Below are 19,787 nucleotides of genomic sequence, written 5' to 3'. Positions count from 1 at the left end.
ATGTGAGTCTGCTATGGAAGCGCTCTAGTGCCTTTTTTTTTTTTTAGTTCAGTCATTGTATTTTCAGCTCCACCATTTCTGTTTGGTTCTTTTTAGCTTTTCTATCTTTGTTGAACTCCCTACTTTGCACTCATATTGTTTTCCTGCTATTGTTTATCTGTGTTCTCTGGTAGCTCTCTGAGTATGTTTAGAATAATTATTTTGAATTTTTGGTTGCAAAATCCATGGATCTTCCTTTCTGTGGGGCCAGTTACTAGAGGTTTACTGTATCTCTTTGGTGGAGGCATGTTTCCCTACTTCTGCATAATCCCTGTAGCCCAGTAGGTATCTGTGCATTTGAAATAGGCATCTCATACAGATTTTATGGACTGACTTCAGTCAGGGAAACATTTCACCTGTGAGTGGGGGCATGCTGGATCATGCTGTGACCATGGGGCTATTGGTCCAGGGTGCCAAGTGCAGGGGCACATGGTGGCACCTGCCCTGGGTGGGCATGATGTATGTTCAGTTCAGGCCACTGGTGTCCATAGCATCGACCAGTGTGTGGTCCTTTGTGAGTACTGTAGGGGGTCTGCAGTGGCTTCATGGGCTGTCGAAATCCTCTGTGGCACCTCCAGGTACAACATCAGGGACCAGGGCAGGCAGCAGTGGTGGCCAGAACTGGTGGTGTGCACATACTCAGCTGTGGGGGCCAGCTTCAGATGTCTGTGTAGTGTCAGGGGCATGTTGCATACACACACATAGTGATGGGGGCCAGGGCAGGTAGCAAGGACTGGGGCCAACTATGGGCTCCCTGGCAACTGCAGAGGACCTGGTTGTAGGCATCCTCTCCCACGACCGCACATTCTCCTCCTTGGATTGTGTGCTTTGGTAGAGGCTGATGACTGGGTGTCTGGCTGGTGGTGTGCAGGTGCACAACTGCAGTGGCTAGCTCTAAGTGCGGGCACAGCAGTGGAGGCCAGCTGAGGGGGTCTAGGTTGGCATCTTGCACTTGTGCAGCCAGAGAGTCCCAAGCTGGCTGCTGAAGTGGCTCCCAGGCTCCAGCAGGGACAAAGAGGTACTCAGGTGCCTGGCATCTTAGTATAACCAGAGAGGCTGGAGATGACTGCCTGTGCAGTTTCTCGGCTCTGGCAGGGGCAGGGGCAGGGGCAGGGGCAGGGACAGAGGCAGAAGAAGCAGGGGGAGACTCAGGTGGCTGGCCCTCCATTCACACAACTGCTGAGATCCGAGCTGGCTGCTGATGTGGCTCCTGGTCTCCAGTGTGGGCTGGGAAGGATTCAGGTGGCTGGTGTTTTACACTAGTGCAGCCGCAGAGGCCTGCGCTGGCTGCTAGTGCAGTTCTTTGGCTCCTGTCAGGGTGGGGCTAGAGGGAGTTAGGCGGGACTCCAGTGGCTGGTGTCAGTGAACGTGAATTCCTGTGGGGCAAAAGCTGGTGAAATTTCTGGGAATCTGCAGTGGCTGTGCTGGCCATTGGCTTCCTTGGTGGTGGAATCTGCTGAGTTTGTCTGCAGGGCAGGTCTCTGTGAACCATGATTGCTCCCGCTGTGTGTCTGCTAATAATAGCCCCTGCTCTTCTTTCTTGTTCCTAGCCTACTCTATATGTCTCATTTTTGCTGGTCTTGATGGGGTGAAACTGAAGTGGGACCTTTGTGCAGTGCCCCAAATGGCTGGAGAAACTGGTGGCTTACCCAACTCTTACTTTCCAGGTGAGAGGAACTCTTTCTAGTTGGGAAGTTCTTTCTTGGTGCTGAACAATGCTGGTGTGGGAGATGGGATAATGCAGGCAAAATGAAGTTGTCTTCCTTCTCTTCTTACATGATTACTGTCAGGTTTTTGTTCCATTGTATTGCAATACCTTCCTAAATGGACTCTAGAATCCTGCCATAGCTGTTTTTCTTTGTGGATAGCTATCCAATTATTGATCTTTGGCAGGGGACAGGGAGGCTGGATTCTCTTACATCACCATTTTTCCTCTTCTCTATGGTTTTTTCCTAATAGTTTTAGCTCTAACAGTTAGGTCTTTGATCGATTTGGGGTTACTTTTTTGTATATAGTGTAAGGAAAGAGTTTAACTTCACCCTTTTGTATGTAGATATTAATTTTCCTAGCATACTTTGTTGAAAAGACTGCCTTTTTCCCCATTGAATGATTTTGCCACACTTGTAACACCTCATTTGACCATGTGTGTGAGGTTTTATTTCTGAGCTCTCTATTCTAATCTGTCGGTCTGTATGTCTGCCTTTATTGCAATACCACAAGTTTTGATTACTGTAACTTTGTAGTAAGTTTTGAAATCAGGAAGTGTGACTCCTCCAACTTTCTTTTCTTTTTGAAGTTGGTTTTGGCTATTTGGGATCCCTTGAGAATCTATATAGATATTAGAATGGATTTTTCTATTTCCACAAAAAACATTGTTGGAATTTGTTAAGGATATCACTGAATCTGAAGATCTCTTTGGATAATGTTGACATCTTAGCCATATTAAGTCTTCCAATCCATAAACACAAGATGTCTTTCCATGGATTTATGTCAGAAGACATAAAGAATTAATTTCCTTCTGCAACATTTTGTAGTTTTCAGTGTGCGAGTCCTTCATCTCCTTGGTTAAGTCTATTTTGTTCTTTTTGAAGCTATCGTAAATGAAATTGTTTTCTTAATTTCCTTTGCAAATCATTCATTGTTAGTGTATAGAATCACACCTGATATTTTGTGTTGACTTTGTATCGTGCAACTTTGCTGAATTAATATATTAGCTCTAATTCTTTGTGTGTGAAATCTTTAGGGTTTTCTACATGTAAGATTATGCCAACTGAAAATGGAGATAATTTTATATCTTCCTCCCCAATTTGCATGCTTTTTTTTCTTTTAGTTGCCTAAATGCTCTGGCTAGAACTTACAGTACTATGTTTATTAGAAGCGGTAAAAGTGGGACAGTTCTCTTGTTCTTGATCTTAGAGAGAAAGCTTTCATTATTTCACAAATGAGTATGATGTTAACTATGAGTTTCTTATATATGGCCTTTATTATGTTGAGGAAGTTCCCTTCTATTCCTAATGTATTGAGGGTTTTTATAATGAAAGGTTGTTGAATTTTGTCATATGTTTTCTTCATCAATTGAGATGATCATGTTGGTTTTTCCCTTCATTCTGTTACAGTGTTGCATTCCATTGATTGATTTCCATATGTTGAACCATCTTTCATTGCAGCAATAAATCACACTTGGTCATAGTGTATAATCCTTTTAATAGCCCTTTTAATTCTGATTGCCAGTATTTTGGTGACAATTTTTGCATCAATATTCATCAGGGATATCGATCTATAGTTTTCTTTTCTTGTAGTTTCTTTGTATCAGGGTAATTCTGGCATCATAGAATGAATTAAACAGCGTTCCCTCCCCTACAATTTTTTGGAATAGTTTGAGAAAGAGTCATGTTAATTCTTCTTTATGTGTTTGGGGAAATTCACAGTGAAGCCATCTGGTCCAGGGCTTTTCGTTGTTGGGAGATTTCTGATGACTCAATCTCCTTTTTGATTGATTCAATCTCCTTACTCAATATAGGTTTGTTCAGACTTTTTATTTCTTCATGATTCACTGCTTATTTCTAAGATTTTGTCCATTTCATCTAGGTTATCCAATTTGTTGGCATATTATTTGTTGTCGTTCATACTACTCTCTACACTCTTTTTGTTTATGCAAAATCATTGTAATGCCCCACTTTCATTTCTGATTTTAGTCATTTTAATCTTCTCCATTTTTCAGTCAATCTAGCTAAAACTTTGTCAATTTTGTTATGTTTTCAAGGATTCAATTTTAAGTTTCATTGATTTTCTGGTATTTTTCTATTCTCTGTTTTATTCATGTCTGACCTAATCATTATTATTTCCTTTCTCCTGCTAACTTTGGGTTTAGTTTGTTCTTTGCTTCTTAGTTCCTTAAGTTGTAAAATTAGTTTGTTGATTTGAGATGTTTCTTCTCTGTTAAAGTAAGTGTTTTTCACTTATAAATATCCCTCACAGCTCTGCTTTCGCCTCATCCCATAAGTTTTGGTATATTGTGGTTTTGTCATCTGTCTAAACATATTTTCTAAATTCCATATTGATTTCTTCTTTGACCATTGACTGTTTAATAAAAGTGTGTTGTTGTTTTTATAAAGATTGGCACCTGAGCTAACATCTGTTGCCAATCTCCCTCTTTTGTTTCTTCTTCTTCTTCTCCCCAAAGCACCCCCAGAACATAGTTGTACATTCTAGCTGTAGGTCCTTCTGGTTGTGCTATTGGGACACCACCTCAGCATGGCCTGATGTGCGGTGACAAGCCCATACCCAGGATCCTCACTGGTGAAACCCTGGGCCACCAAAGCTGAACATGCGAACTTAATCACCAGGACACAGGGCCAGCCCCTAAAAGTGTGTTGTTTAATTTCCACATATTTGTGAATTTACTAGTTCTCCTTCTGCTATTGATTTCTATTTTCATTCAATTGTGTTTGAAAAAAATTCTTTGTATGACTTAAAATTTTTTAAATTTATTAAGATCTGTATTGTCGTATAAGATACGATCTATCCTGGAGAACATACTATGTGCCCTTGAGAAAAATTTATATTTTGCTGTTGTTGAGTGCAGGGTTCTCCATATGTCTGTTGAGTCCAATTGATTTATAGTGTTGTTGATGTCTTCTATTTCCTTATTGATTTTTTGTCTGGTTGTTCCATCCATTACCGAAAGTGGGCTTTTGAAGTCCCCAACCATTATTGTAAAACTGCCTATTTCACTCTTGAATTCTTTCAATGTTTGCTTTGTATACTTTGGAATTCTGGTATTTTATGCACATATTTTTATAATTGTTATACCTTCTTGGTGAATCAACCCAGAGGAGTCTCTGGGTCAGAGGGCTCTGAAGGCAAGCAGTGGTGTTTTATACCCCCTGAGTTTGTCTTAACTATGGCTAGCATATGTTGGGTGCAGTTTTGTGAAGTATACAAAGCAGGCAAGCTCTAAATGGCTAAAAGTATGCTTATTTGGGCTACATTTAAAGCAATTGCATGCATGAAACTTTGAGTTTGTTGCTGGTGGGCTTTGAGCTAATGGTCCTAGCTGGCTGTGAGGAAGTAAACAACACAGGTGCCATCTTTAACTCACTTATATAGCAATATGCCACTTAGTCACTCTGATTAATCTGACTGACAGAGGCTGAGATCAAATCTATACAATTTATTAGCCAATTAGCTTTTCTTTAAAGTGAAGAATAAATCAAAATCTTCAAGGCTTTTTTTTCCTTTGTTTATTTTAACGTGCCGTTGCTTGTTTTGCATGCTGGGTCATGTTTTCCAACTATTTCTTCATATACGATATGTGTACTTTTTTCTCCACTGTTAGTAATGCACATCTCAAGCAAGGTCCTGCTTTTCAGTTTGATCCAGGAGCCTCTCTGATTCTCATATGAACCATTCGGGGGCACAATTATGGGTCAGAAGTCTGATATTTAAGGAACGCTCTGAAGCAGGTACCTGCTGTTGGGAAAATGAAAAAGTGATGAGCAGCTATTGCAAATACCACTTGATGAATCAAGTACTCAAATATGCTAACTGGCTTAGACTATTCCATCGCCAAAAAATTCTAGCCAATTCCTATCCACAGTTCTTTTTCCCAATATCTCTTCATTCTTCAAGATCCCACTCCAAGGTTGCATAGAAGCCCACAATAAACCTCTGGGAAAGTGCTTTTCCTTGGAAAGGTAAGTCACATGCAAGACAGGCTGAGGCAAAACGCAGCTGGTGGTTGGCAACTAAGAGCTCTCCTCGGCCAGCTCCTGGAGATTTTGGGAGATGCCGAGGAAGAAAAATGACCATATGAGTCCACTGGGCTCTGAAGCAGAGACCTCGCATCTCCACGTGTGGGAAAAGTGATGTGAAAACCAAGAACTCCCCTGCTGAGCTGGCTGTAGGAAAAAGGTTTTCTTCTGGCCAAAGGAGCCAGCTGGCTTGTGAACCTCTTTTCACTCCATGCCCTGCCTTCTGCATTGAATCTGAATCCACAGTTAACCTCACAGAGAACTCGGAGCCAAAGCCCAGACCCAGGTGAGACTGTCTAACTGCGGCTTGCGGTCTTGGGGACCACACTCCTAGAGGAGGCAGGAGGGAGGTGAGGACAACAGTGAAATGGACAGAAGTTGAAAATAAATGTGGATAGATAGTGGTTTCCATCTTCACCAGATCACATGGATAAAAGGTGAGTGAAATGTAGCATGTATCTTTCTGAAAAGTTAAACTGTCTTCAGGACATGAAGAGGGTCGAACTCCAACAGATCTGGAGGGTAGAGGGTCAGGTTCTGCAAAGTTCCCTGCTCAGCAGATAACTGGGACAGTCCTTCCTAGACATGTGCTCTGCTGGCAGATAGTGCAGAATTTTCCAGAGAAGGGCTCAGGCCACCAGTCTCTGATCCTTCTTCTAGTCTCAGAGATGCAGTAGAGAGCGCCCTCTCTAGGGAGAGGATTGCCCTGACGAGTTTGTTTCTTGAGATCAGATTCCTCTGAGGACATCAGAAGGTGCGGAGCTTGCAAATGGCAGGGAGTCAGGGCCTGGGCGAAGTCTTGACACGGTCCTGTGATCCCTGAGTGTGGTTTGGGGTGTTTTTAGTAAGGAGAAATGGAGAGGGAAAGAAAAGCCTTGCGCCCATACAAGTTTTGAGGGAAAACTGGAACTTAATATAACATAGCCAGGGTATCCTCAGAGATTTCATTACATTCAGAGAGCGGGTGCAGGGCATGGGGAAGAGTTCTGTGGTGCAGTAGTTGTCAAAGTTTTCCCAAAGTGCAACTGGTCCCCCAGGTGTAAACACAGATTTTACCCTGGCCCCATCCGCTCTTCCCTCAGTTGGACCAGGGAGAAATAACTTCTTGAATTTTCAGGAACTACTATACCTTGGCTCTCACTCTGCATCCTCTGCCAGAGCATGGCAGGTTGGGGTGAGGGACACAGACAGTAAGACTGCACTTTCGGGCTGTCGACACCTTCTCCTTTCTCCCCCTTTGCTCTTTCGCTGGAGTTCAGGAGCAACAGAGCAGGGGTTACTCCAGTTGTCAGTGGGAGGATATGACCTCTGGCGGGTCCCTCCCAGCCCATGCCTCATGGGAAGCTTTCAAATTCCCCTTCCTCCTGCAGGGAGAGACACCTCAGCTACATGGCCCATCTTCAGAAACCACAGACTGGAGGTGTGCATTTCCACAAAACTTGGCTCTCAGTGATTTCTATGAAGTGAGAGTGACTGCTTGGATGCCCAGTGGTGACAGGCCAGGGAACCCTGAGTCCACCACGAATCCCAAGTGCCAGGCCTAGAGAGCTGCTCCTCCTGTTAGTGGACAAGTTTCAGATTTCGCATTTGTGTCGCACCATTGCCAGAGTGGCAGTTAAGAGAGTTGGTCTGGGCAGCAGCTCCAACCAGCATTTAAAGGATAAACTCCCTGTTCTTACCCAGGTCTTCATGTACAAGGTCTCAGGGTGCCGGGGATAGAAAGCTAGCCCAGTCCTGTGTGTGAATAGAAGGCTGTGGGTTAATTTGTCTTGTGTGGCTTCTGAATACAGAGGTGAATATGCTTTATACATTGGCAGTACTAGGAAGAGAGTACAAGAGTACAAGGATGAGCAACTATTAAAGTATTTTTCCTCCTGATTTAGTGGTATCTTATTCTATCTATTGAATATGGACGCACCCAAAGAAACATTTTTTATTAAAATGTCTCGCCTTCTCAATATAAGCTGCCAGTTCACTCACTAAAGAATGGATTGTTTGCCACTTAAGAATGGCAGAGAAAAAGTGCCATTTTCTCGCATCAGGTTTTGTCCATTTTGGAGCCTAAGACGAATTGAGAAAAGTACAATTAAAGCACTCAAATTGCCAACATTGGTAAATATATACACTTTGTAAGAATAACACAGAAATCTTCTGCCAAGCTCCTCCACGGACAGGGCTCTGTTGGGCATGAGTTCAAATGAAATCCAAGCATCTTCGCTCCTTGTTTAGCTCAGGTGCAGCTACCAGGAAAGCAAAGTGGCATTTAAGGTATAAATAAGTCTATTCCTGAGGAGAACATGTGCTACTCACACTTAATGGTGGAAGAGACAATCTCACCACACACCAAGGCTCTCTTTGCAGGTGGAGCAGGCAAGCCCTGGGTAGGACTAGAATGTAGGGCTCACAGGCTCTCTGCCCTAAATGCATGACACCCCTTTGTGCCGGAGCCTGGGTTTTTCAGCAAAACTCAGTTCAGGACAGGGAACCCTGGGTCCACCACGAATCCTAAGCAGTCTACTAAAACTCTTGAAATGGCCACTCAGCTGCTTTAATCATTAATTTACCAGAGAAACAACAGGATAACAGATACTCTTGCTTGGGTGAGCTAACAACAATAGCCCTGGCAGGTGGGGTGCCTTCTATTCATGCAAACTAAGAATAGAAGAGACTCCCCTAAACTGATAAAGCTTATGAAGCCAATTATCAACGTACTGCCTCCCCACTCTAAATTCACCCTTCAATATATGCTCTCTGATAATGGACGAATTCCTTTAAGCATCTCTCCTTCAAAGCGAGCATGATGTTATGCTTTCCCAGTAGAAGCCGCTGAAGGGACACTGAAGGAGGAAGTGGCTCTCCTGCGGTTTCTGGTTCTGAGAGGTGTGAGTGTGAGAATATCCTGGGTGCTCTGCCCCAGGCATGAGCCCAGAACAACTGGTCTCAGCGACCGAGCAATACTGGTGTGGCCTGGTGATCAGCTTTCTGTGGCCCTCTTCATAGGGACATCTTATGCTCCAAACTACCTGTGCACTGATTCCCTCCGCTTGCTTTCTCTCCCACCACAGCTCACCAAGAACAGGTTTATGTCTTGTAATTCTCCCAACACTGCAGCCCTCCCAACACCAAGGCCCTCCTGATCCTATGTACAGGGCATTGTTAGCTCCAGGCCTCCAACTCCACCAGGACCCCATTTCCTACTACATGCCCACACACTGGCCACCAGCTGTGGCTTGTCCACACTGATGTGCTCCAGAGGGTTGCTTCCTGCTTACCCTGCAACTGTAGACCAGCTCTGGTTCTGTAGACCAGGTCTGGCCCCAGCAAACCAGCAAACTTCTCTACCATCCAGTAAGTTCTCCTATACCTTCTCCAATGAAGTGTGAACTCCAGCCTTGGGGAAGAGCCCCCATTCCAAGTTTGTCTTCCCTTGGGTACTCTCCCTCAGCCCCAAGATACCATATAGAGTTTTCTTATTTCCTGTATTTTATACATTTGTCACAGCTTAATAATTCTTTATGTTAAACTTCCTCTGTCCACTGTGTACTTTCTATCAACTGATTGGATCCAGATTGCTACAGAACGCAACATCTAGAGCAAATATCCTTCTCAGGATTACTGAAAGCTTTCTCTTTGAGAGCTGCATCAAGTAAAGATGTCCACTATCACCCAGAGAGAGCAATAAGGGAAAGACGGGAACAAAATGCTTGGAAAGGAAGACATAATCCTGGCATTATTTGCAGATGATATGATTGTGTACATTAAATTCTATAGGTATTTACAGACAAATTGTTAGAACCAATAAAAGAGTTCAGACGTTTGTAAATCAACACATGAACACCAATTGCATTCTATTTACGATCAACAAATCTAGAAAGTAAAAATTTCAAAGCTAGTATTTGCAAAATATGAAGTACCTAAGATAGGGCTAATCTTCCTCAAAAAAAACACAAAGAAAAGTACCTAGGATAAAATGCCCTCTTATGGGAAAAATATAAAATATTATTAGAACACATTTAAAAAGTCCTTATTAAAAGGAGAGATACACCATATCCATGAATCAAACATTCAATATTGAAAAGAAGTCAAATTTAAAAGGTCAACACAATCCTAATAGAGCCCCAAACAAGGTTTTGGTTGAACTCTTTCTAATGAATTGATAATTTAAATGGACTTGAAACAGGCCGAAAGTAACCAAGACACTTTTGCAGAGCAAGGTAGAATTGACTGATCTTATCCAATATCAGGATTGACCATAGATCTGTAGTAATTAATATTGATATGTGATATTTCAAAAAGACAGATACATAGTGCCATGGTACTTAATAGAGAGTATAAAAACTAGACCATGCATAGGTAGATACTTGATTTATGGCACATGTGGCACTACAAATCGGGTGGCAAAGGGCATACCTTTCAATAAGTGGTCCACTGAGACAATCTGATATACACATGAAAAAAAAAAATGGAACCCTCCTCAACACCGTAAACAGACATCACTTGCAGGTGGATTAAGACCTAACTGTGAAAGGCAAAGCCATAAATATTTTAGAGGACAATATAGAGAATATTTTCATGGCCACAGGGCAGGGACAGATTTCTTAAAACAGAAAAGCACTAACCGTAGGAAAAGAATGATAACTTTGACTATATTATAATTAAGATCTTCTGTTCACAAAGCACAGCATAAAGCAAGTGAGTATTTTGCCACAGGAACAACAGAGCAAGGAAATATTTTGGCCACACATGTAACCACCAAAAGTCTGGTATCTAAAACACATAAAGAACTCATTAAATCAGTAACTGCAATACGGAAAACAGAATAGAAAGATGGGTGAAAGAGTTGAACTTGAACAGCCCTTTCACAGAAGAGAAAATCCAAAAGGCTCATAAACATGAGAACGTGCAAAACCTTAATAGTGATGGTAAAAAAAAAAGAAATTAAATTCTGGCAATACTTGGTATAGGTGAAGATGTGTAACAGCAGGAACTCTCTGTGCTACTGGTAGGATTGTAAATTGGTACAGCCACTACAGAAACCAGTTTGGCATCATCTGGAAAAGCTGAAGATATGCATACCCTATGGCCCAGTGATTGCGTTCTTGCATGTATACCCAAGAGACTTTTACACGTGTCCCATGAGAAGTGTCCAAGAACGTTCACTGCAGCATTGTTCATAATGATAGTCAAAACCTAGAAAGAACCCCAGTGACCATCCACTGTAGAATGGCATAGTCATATCATAATCACTTTGCTAAAATCATACACTGGAATGCTAGTCAACAATGGGGAGAAAAGATCTACAGCTGCTATGAACAACATGGATGAGTCTCTCCAAGAAATATGATACAGGGTGAAAGAAGCAAGCCATAAAAGGAAGCATGCAGTATGATTCCATTTATGTAACTTCATATAAACTGTATCTTTCAGGGACGCCTACAAAAGTGGTAACGCTATAAAGAAAACCACTGAAATGATTATCACAAAGTCAGGATAATGACTATATCCACAGAGGAGGGTGTGGGTTGCGACTGGGAGGAATACAGTGGCTGTATTCTGGAAGGCTGGCAATGGTCTGTTTCTTGACCTTGGTCCTGGTTACATGGGTGTTTGCTTTTACAAATTATCGAAACCTGACAGATATGTTTTATGCACTCCTCTATATCTCAGACGTGAAAAACGCTTCCTCCAAAAAGCATAATGGAAAGAAAAATATGTGAAGTAGAAATTCTAATGAGGTTTGAATTGTTATGGATGAAAAACTTGATCTTCTATTCAAAAGATCAGCAAGTGTCCATTATCATTAAAAGAGAGGGAAAGCAGGGATTATTTAAACTATAGGTACCCCATAATCTAGTCATCACTCTAAACCTTTCTCTTGCTAGATATTCCACCCTATATTTATATCAATTCCCAAGTCACTGATGACAAATTGGAGGGTCATCATCATCATTAATAAGATCATTAGGCATCACTGGCCAAATCCATTACAGTGGGACTGGGCCACCACACTTAAATGCAAGCAGGCACACTGGGGCTATTGGACACGGTCATCTGTGCATTTTTCTCGGGAGAGTCCATTGCAGTGATTTAGGGTTTAACCTTATCACGTTTAAGTGGAACTCCTGTCCAGAGGCCTCCACGTGCTGGAAAATCTAGAGCAAACTGAGGAATGTCCTCATTGTGTTGTGATATTGGACATGAAATTTACCATGGCGTAACCAATGGTGGAAGGGCAAAGTGTTGGTTTAGGTTGTGCACTGTATAACCCAGGAGTGGGCTGGGTTTTCCCGATTTCGATATAAATTGTTTCATTCTCCAGGCTTTGCATTTCTAGGCTGAACAGTGCTAACCTGTTTTGGCGTCACCTCTTATTCATTCTAATCGCTGCGTCAGCAGGACGAAAAATTTAACGATGTGACAGATTTTCCTGAGGACCTCGTTCAAGACAGTTCTGGTTATGGAAGTTGTTTGTAGGGGGGAGGGGGGACATCATATTCAGTAGGAATTGCTAGCACTATGGTAGTTTAATGTTGACACAGAGTGTATTCGCTCGGAATTTTCCCTCATCTATCAATCCAGCCAGCCAGCCGGCAAACAATTTTTAACACATGCAAAGTACTAAGCACCACGCTTAGCACTGGGAGGGGCTGGAGCTGTGTTTATTTTGGTATATACAGTGAGGTACAGATTTAAGTTGCATTTAGCAGATAGATACCCAGGTTTTCCAGCACCATTTACCGAATGAACTGTCATTTCCCCATTACCTGGGAAGACCTCCTTGATTTCCTACTAATATTAACTGTGGAACTTATTTATGCATACCAGTCTCTGCCTCTGGGCTTTCTAGTCTGTCCCAGAGACCCAGTACCAGAATATTTAAATCACTGTGGCGTTAAACACGTTTTAATATCTGATAGGGCCAGTTTCTGCGCATTGCACTTTTTTTTTTCCCCTTTCAGGAACGTGTTCGGGCCCGCGGCAGGGGGCGGGGTCGCGCCTCCTCCGCGGCTCTGGTTCCAGCCGAGCCTCGCCGACGCGGAGATGGAAATCCCGAGGCTGCTCCCGGCTCGCGGGACGCGACAGGGCGGCGGCGCTGGCAGCCCCGCGGGCGGCGGCCGGGTCCACGGAGGCCTTGATCCGCGGGCTGGCCAGGCCCCCGCGCGCCGCCTCCTGCTGCTCCGTGGCCCCCAAGATGGCGGGCCCGGGCGGCGGCGCGAGGAGGCCCGCGCAGCCTCACGGGGCCCGGGCCCGAGCCCGTTGCCGCCGAGGCCCGATCACGCTGGCGGCGGCGGCGGCGGCGGCGGCGACGGCGGCGGCGGCGGCGGCGACGACTTTTTCCTGGTGCTACTGGACCCGGTGGGTGGCGACGTGGAGACCGCGGGCGCCGGCCAGGCCTCAGGGCCTGTGTGGAGGGAGGAGGCCGAGCCGGGCCCACGGCTCCAGGGGGGTGAGAGCGGCGCGAACCCCGCGGGCCACCCTGCGCCGGGCTCCCGCTGCCTGTCCGCGGTCCCGGCCCCGGCCCCGGCCCCGATCCCCGCCCCAGGCCTGGGCCCCGCCGCGGCCTTCGCGGGCACCGTCACTATCCACAACCAAAACCTGCTGTTGCACTTCGAGAACGGCGTCCTCACCCTGGCCACGCCCCCGCCGCCAGCCTGGGAGCCTGGGGTCGCGCCTGCCCCGCAGCCCGGGGGTCTGATCGCCCCGCAGGCGGGGTTCCCGCATGGCGCGCAGCCCGGCGACTGCCCCGAGCTGCCTCCTGACCTTCTGCTGGCCGAGCCGGCCGAACCCGCGCCGCCCCCGCCGCCCGAGGAGGAGGCGGAGGGCCAGGCCGCTGCCGAGAGCCCCCGCGGGCCGCTGGGCCCGGGCCCGGGCGTAGTGCTGTACCTGTGTCCCGAGGCGCAGTGCGGACAAACCTTCGCCAAGAAGCACCAGCTGAAGGTGCACCTGCTGACGCACAGCAGCAACCAGGGCCAACGGCCCTTCAAGTGCCCCCTGGGCGGCTGCGGCTGGACCTTCACCACCTCGTACAAGCTCAAGAGGCATCTGCAATCACACGACAAACTGCGGCCCTTCGGGTGTCCGGCGGAGGGCTGTGGCAAGAGCTTCACCACCGTGTATAACCTCAAGGCACACATGAAGGGCCATGAGCAGGAGAACTCTTTCAAATGCGAAGTGTGCGAGGAGAGCTTCCCCACGCAGGCCAAGCTCAGCGCCCACCAGCGGAGCCACTTTGAGCCGGAGAGGCCCTACCAGTGCGCGTTTTCTGGCTGCAAGAAGACATTTATCACCGTGAGTGCTCTGTTTTCCCATAACCGCGCCCACTTCAGGGAGCAGGAACTCTTTTCCTGCTCCTTTCCTGGCTGCAGCAAACAGTACGACAAGGCTTGTCGGCTGAAAATTCACCTGCGGAGCCACACTGGTGAGAGACCTTTCCTTTGTGACTTTGACGGCTGTGGCTGGAACTTCACTAGCATGTCCAAACTGTTAAGGCACAAAAGGAAGCACGACGATGACCGGAGGTTCACGTGCCCTGTGGAAGGCTGTGGGAAATCTTTCACAAGGGCTGAGCATCTGAAAGGCCACAGCATAACCCACCTGGGAACAAAGCCCTTTGTGTGCCCCGTGGAAGGCTGCTGTGCCAGGTTCTCTGCTCGAAGTAGCCTCTACATTCACTCCAAGAAACACTTGCAAGATGTGGACACTTGGAAAAGCCGTTGCCCAGTCTCCACTTGCAATAAACTCTTCACCTCCAAGCACAGCATGAAGACCCACATGGCCAAAAGGCACAACCTCGGCCAGGATCTCTTAGCTCAGTTAGAAGCGGCAAATTCTCTTACGCCCAGCAGTGAACTTGCCAGCCAGGGACAGAGTGATCTCAGTGATGCAGAGCTAGTGTCTCTCTTCTCTGACGTGCCTGGCAGTAGTTCTGCTGCAGTGCTAGACACGGCATTGGTAAACTCTGGAATCTTGACTATTGATGTGGCTTCGGTGAGCTCAACTCTGGCAGGGAACCTTCCTGCTGCTAATAATAGTTCCTTAGGGCAGGCTCTGGACCCTCGGGGCTTGATGGCCACCGGTGACCTTCCTCAAAGTCTGGATACCTCTCTCTTTTTTGGAACGACAGCCGCCGGTTTTCAGCAGAGCCCCTTAGGTATGGATGATGTCTCAAGTCTAAGCGCGGGGCCATTGGGATCTCTGGGATCTTTGGCTATGAAAAACTCAAGTCAAGAGCCCCAAGCTTTGACCCCCAGCAGTAAGCTAACAGTAGACTCAGATGCTCTGACTCCTTCAAGCACCCTTTGTGAAAACAGTGTCTCAGATCTACTGACACCAACCAAAGCAGAATGGAACATACATCCTGACTCTGACTTCTTTGGACAGGAGGAAGAAACCCAGTTTGGATTCTCCAATCCAGCAGGAGCCCATGGTTCTCAGAAAGAAACAGATCTTACCACAGTGACTGGCAGCTCATTTTTGGTATGAACTACATTCATTCCTCGTCATATGGCTTACTTTTACTAATTACACTCAATTTTAAGGGTATTCTGGACTAAATGTTTAAATGCAGTCGTTTCTTGTAGGTTTGGAAAAAAACAGAGCCCTGGGCTACAAGTTTGGAGATTTAAATTCTGATTCTGAGTCTAGAACTGACAAGTTGTGTGACCCCGAGCAAGTCACTTCACCTATCTGAGCCTTAATTTCCTTATTTATAAAATGAGGTGGTTTGAGTAGATCGTTTCTAAGGTATTTTCAGCTCTGTAGTTTCATGATTGTGTGCTTTCTTGAAAATTTTAGTGTGTTTCACAATGGTTAACTATTGCATGTGCTTTTAATGTAATGAACAGTGCATTGAGAGTTAATGATCAGAGAACATGGAACTGGTGTTTAACTTTAAAAATTTAATGGAAACTTAATGCCAAAATATTTCTAAAATCTAGTGGTAGAGTTTAGAAGAAAGCTAAAAATATGGGTTGGTTCTTTTTACCTGTTTATCTTTTAGCATCTTTTGTTTTTTTTGATGAAAGGCTTTATTGTTGTAGAAAGTACCAGGGCTTTGATATGACTCAAACCCAGAAATACTGACTTTGTGGTGTTGAATAAGTGGCCTTAAATAAGTCATTTAGTCTCACTAAGCCTCAGTCTCTTAGTTCTAAAATGGTCATTGCAATGTACACATACCAGGTGCATCTTAGACTTCTTTTTCTATCCCAGTAGTTAGTTTTGGAGGGAAAATGTTGCGTGTTTTGGCATATTTCGGTGAATCTTTATCCCCATTCCTGCCCCTCTCATTCTCTCCTCAAAAAGGAGAAATCAGCGTAATTTAATATCACACTTGTGCAGGCAATAAAGTTTTACGAGGGTTAAGAAGCAGGGAAGGGAATGTCTTTCTTCCACAGATTAAAGATTCTTCTCCACACAATTCTTGTGTGTAGAAAATTGCCTGCATGTCCATTAGACCAAATTATAGTGTCTTTGCTCTGCATTAAAAGCCAGCCCATAGAGTGACTATAGAGCCTGTGTTTCCAAGAAAATCTGGGAATGGACCAAAGTGAGAATTTTCTCTCCTCTATGCCCTGGAGGGCTCATTGCTTGCCTTCCCCTAGAGTTGAAATGGGAGGTTTCATTTGCATTTTGAGTAAATATTGTCTGTCTTACATGAATATAGCATTTTACAGTTTATGTAGCACTTTTACAACTGTTGTGTTTGATCTTCACAATTTTGTGAGATGTGGTGAAGTTTTAACTATAACTCATATTAAAATTTACCTAACTCACATTACAACTGAATTTTGCTTAGTAACTATTAATTATATATATATGTGTCTGTGTATATATATATATGTGTGTGTGTGTGTGTGTGTGTGTGTATACATATATATATCAACTTCTATTCTACTCTTCTGAGTTTCATGATCACTTTTGTTTATAACCACTTGTTCTGTTCCACCTTAACTGATGTCTGTTACCTTCTGCCAGCTCTGCTCTCACTCCAACTTCTTCTGTAGCATGTGCACACCAGTCCTTGCCATGATCTCTTCTTTTAAAATTTTAATTAGGTCTTTTTTCATGGTCACAATCTCTCAGCCATTGTCGTCATGGCCATTTTTCAGTACAATATTTACTGCAAGTCTAAGTGTGCACTAAGAAATTATTTTCTGGATTTAGATGTGAGTGTGTTTATATATGAATCAAATTATAATGGGGATGTTTTATGTAAGGTTTTAGTGAGACATGTGCTTCTTTTACTTTTCTAAAATTTTTCGTCATGTACTTCTGCTAGCAAACACTATTCATTGCCCTGAAACATTCTAAGCCAGTACTGTTTGCATGTAGATGTTTGTGGATAACAATTATCATAGCACTTTGGCAGGGCACTTTATAATTTACCACTTTGAAATGCATCTGTACTGTCATTTTAATTTTTAAATTCGTTGTATTCATTCAGTGAAAAAGCAAAAAGTATACAGAAATTTTTAATTCAAAGAAATGGCCAGAGTTTGATTGTTTCTGACCATTTAACAGTTCTCCCTCAGCACTTTGGAAAGATTTTAAGCCTATTTTAGAAATGTGTTGTCATTTGTTAAGTCCTCTTAAATAGATTATCCTTCTTTTCCTGCAGATAGAAATGCAGATGCCTGAGGTGAACATGTGGGTCATAGGCATCTGTTAAGATATATAACCATAAAAATATTTTAAAATCCTGTCACTTTGTTTCTTTAATCCCTCTGTCCTGTTTCCTCCCATTAAAACCTATCATAAAATACACTTTTGTTATGTTCTGTGGAATTGTCAGAGGACAAATTTTACTTTTCTTGAAGATAAAAATCTTGTAATTGTTTATGGGTTCACATGGTTTTCTTTCAGTCAATTTGTTCAAAAGATTTCTCTTTCAATGCCATTTTCCAGCATGATGGTGAAAATGGCATGAAATTACAGTGAGAAGTGTGACTACAAAATAGTGGTTACATTTCTGCTGGTGTTGGCATAAATTTGCCATTTTTTAAAAAATAACGGGACATGACTGAATGTTATCTCATTTGCCTTTTGTGCCTCTTAAGTACTTGGTTTATTAAATTTTGCCAATTGAAAACGCAGTAATAAAATGCTTTTCAAGAAGGTTTGCATCCAGGGGACTCTGTTGAACATATTCATTATGAGTTAACATATGTTAATCCTTACAGTTTTACTGTTATCTCATTATTATGCAGTTGAAACCCTTGAGTGGTAGAAGTTTAACTTGATAGAATGTGAAGATCATTTTTCTCTATGAATTAAATGCTTCTTATTTCCCATCCGGGAAAAACATGAGAAGGTTTTGGTATAACAGTGTATATATGACTATTCCTTGATTGCAGATAAAGCATTAACTCCCTGTTTGGGAATACTCACTATCCCTTAGTAATTATTAATATCAAACAGATCCACTTGATGATTACCACTAAATTAGATAATAATAAAACCTTGTTTAGATGCAGCTCACTCAAAATATGTGATAATTGAAATATAAGGCTGAACTGAAATTTATGTATATATTGCTTTTGAACAAAAGATTTGTTTAACAATTTTTTTAAAAAGCGAGATGTGTGTTGAAGATTTAGAGAACAAATTGATTAAGCACTTTGATAGAACTCAACTACATATAATAAAGCACTCATTGCAGACCAATTTTTTATATTTGTCAAATCTGAATTGATGGGGTCTTTGGTAACAATGTTTCAGGTAGAGACCTCATTGTATATATCAAGTTAATTTACTGACTACCTGTTAAATACAAGGTAGAGTAGTAGGGATATAGATAAGAGGAGTAAAATGTGAGCCGTATCTTAATTTTGGAGAAGACATAGGAATTCGCATTTTAAACATTTCACAACTAAAGAATACCAGCAAACATGTTTTCAGACACCAAATGGCTTGGAGGAAAATGAGGTACTGTAGCAATGCTGTAATGCATAGTTAGATTTAGTTCTGTATAGAAGAGAGTAGATGAATTTCAGCCAGGGAGAAAAGCACAAGGAAAGAATTCGGAATTGACCACATGACTCTGGGAAAAACAACCTAGCTCAAATGTAGGACTCATGTTTGGTAAGTGCTGAGTGTTAGGGGTAGACTGCCAGTATGGAGCCAAACTCTGGAGAGCTATGAAAACCAATCGCAGTGGGTGGGACTTTATTCTGAGCATGATTAAGAGCCAGTGAAGATATTTAAGAAGAGAAGTTAAATGATGAATATATAGAATATAGAGAAAGTTTAACATGTACAATGTGAATTTGATGGGGGATTTGATGGAGATTTGCCTTGGCTCCCTCATATGCTCTCAGATTCACAATGTTTACACTCCTGTTTGCCTTTGAGTGTTTACAGACCTCTTCAACTTCATACAATACTCTTCCAGAATACTCTGCATCAATATGAGCTATGTCACCCTGTCTGACTTTTTTTGTTATTACCACTCTCTTCCCTACTATGGATATTTGGCAGATATTTTGTGTGGTACTTAGTAATATAATAAATCATTTCTCCATAACTTGGGAGTTGCCATTTAGTCATTAATTTCAATAATTCCTCAGTATAAACTTTGTTAGATTGAGTTTTACCTGTATTTTTCTCAGATTGAAAGAGACAGGACTAGGATTGTCCAAAACTAACTTCCATGTGATTTGGGGCTCCTTACTCATAATCCGCTCTGTCACTAACTAACATGGGGGAAACTCAGTCACAGGAATCTCGTTTTTGTTATCTGCATACTCTAACATATTTTCTCCTTTTTATTGTTACCCTTACCACTAATGGTGATGACTCAGAAGGAATGGAGTCCAAATAAAAAAGGGAGAGAGTAATTAAGTAGCATAATTACCTGCTGATTGCATTTTGTTTGATGGTGAATTTACTGTCCTGCACTGTCAACAGAACACTTCATCTCATTCTACTTTTCTGCTGACATTTATGGACCTGAAAAACATTATTTCTCCCTTGGCCTACAGAAAATAATTCAAT

At 43.2% G+C, this 19,787-nt stretch overlaps 2 protein-coding genes across 2 annotated transcripts in view; one reads left to right on the top strand and one right to left on the bottom strand.

The window, feature by feature from the left end:
• Window positions 1-19,787, bottom strand: part of LOC139081128 (endogenous retrovirus group K member 7 Env polyprotein-like) — a 454,430-nt gene that overhangs the window by 81,615 nt on the left and 353,028 nt on the right. The gene's annotated exons all lie outside the window — the stretch shown is intronic.
• LOC139081127 (zinc finger X-linked protein ZXDB-like) lies at window positions 12,761-19,317 on the top strand. Its single transcript, XM_070605651.1, has one exon. It carries the CDS (start codon window positions 12,834-12,836, stop codon window positions 15,273-15,275), a length of 2,442 nt encoding a protein of 813 aa, XP_070461752.1. The 5' UTR covers window positions 12,761-12,833; the 3' UTR covers window positions 15,276-19,317.

This window comes from Equus przewalskii, chromosome X (assembly GCF_037783145.1).
Source record: "Equus przewalskii isolate Varuska chromosome X, EquPr2, whole genome shotgun sequence".
NCBI lineage: Eukaryota > Metazoa > Chordata > Mammalia > Perissodactyla > Equidae > Equus > Equus przewalskii.
Note: the sequence above shows the minus strand (reverse complement) of the source record. Positions and strands in the feature narration are given on the sequence as shown.

Coding starts and splice junctions, on each gene's coding strand:
- LOC139081127 (XM_070605651.1), top strand. CDS start 12,834: ATGGAAATCCCGAGGCTGCTCCCGGCTCGCGGGACGCGACAGGGCGGC.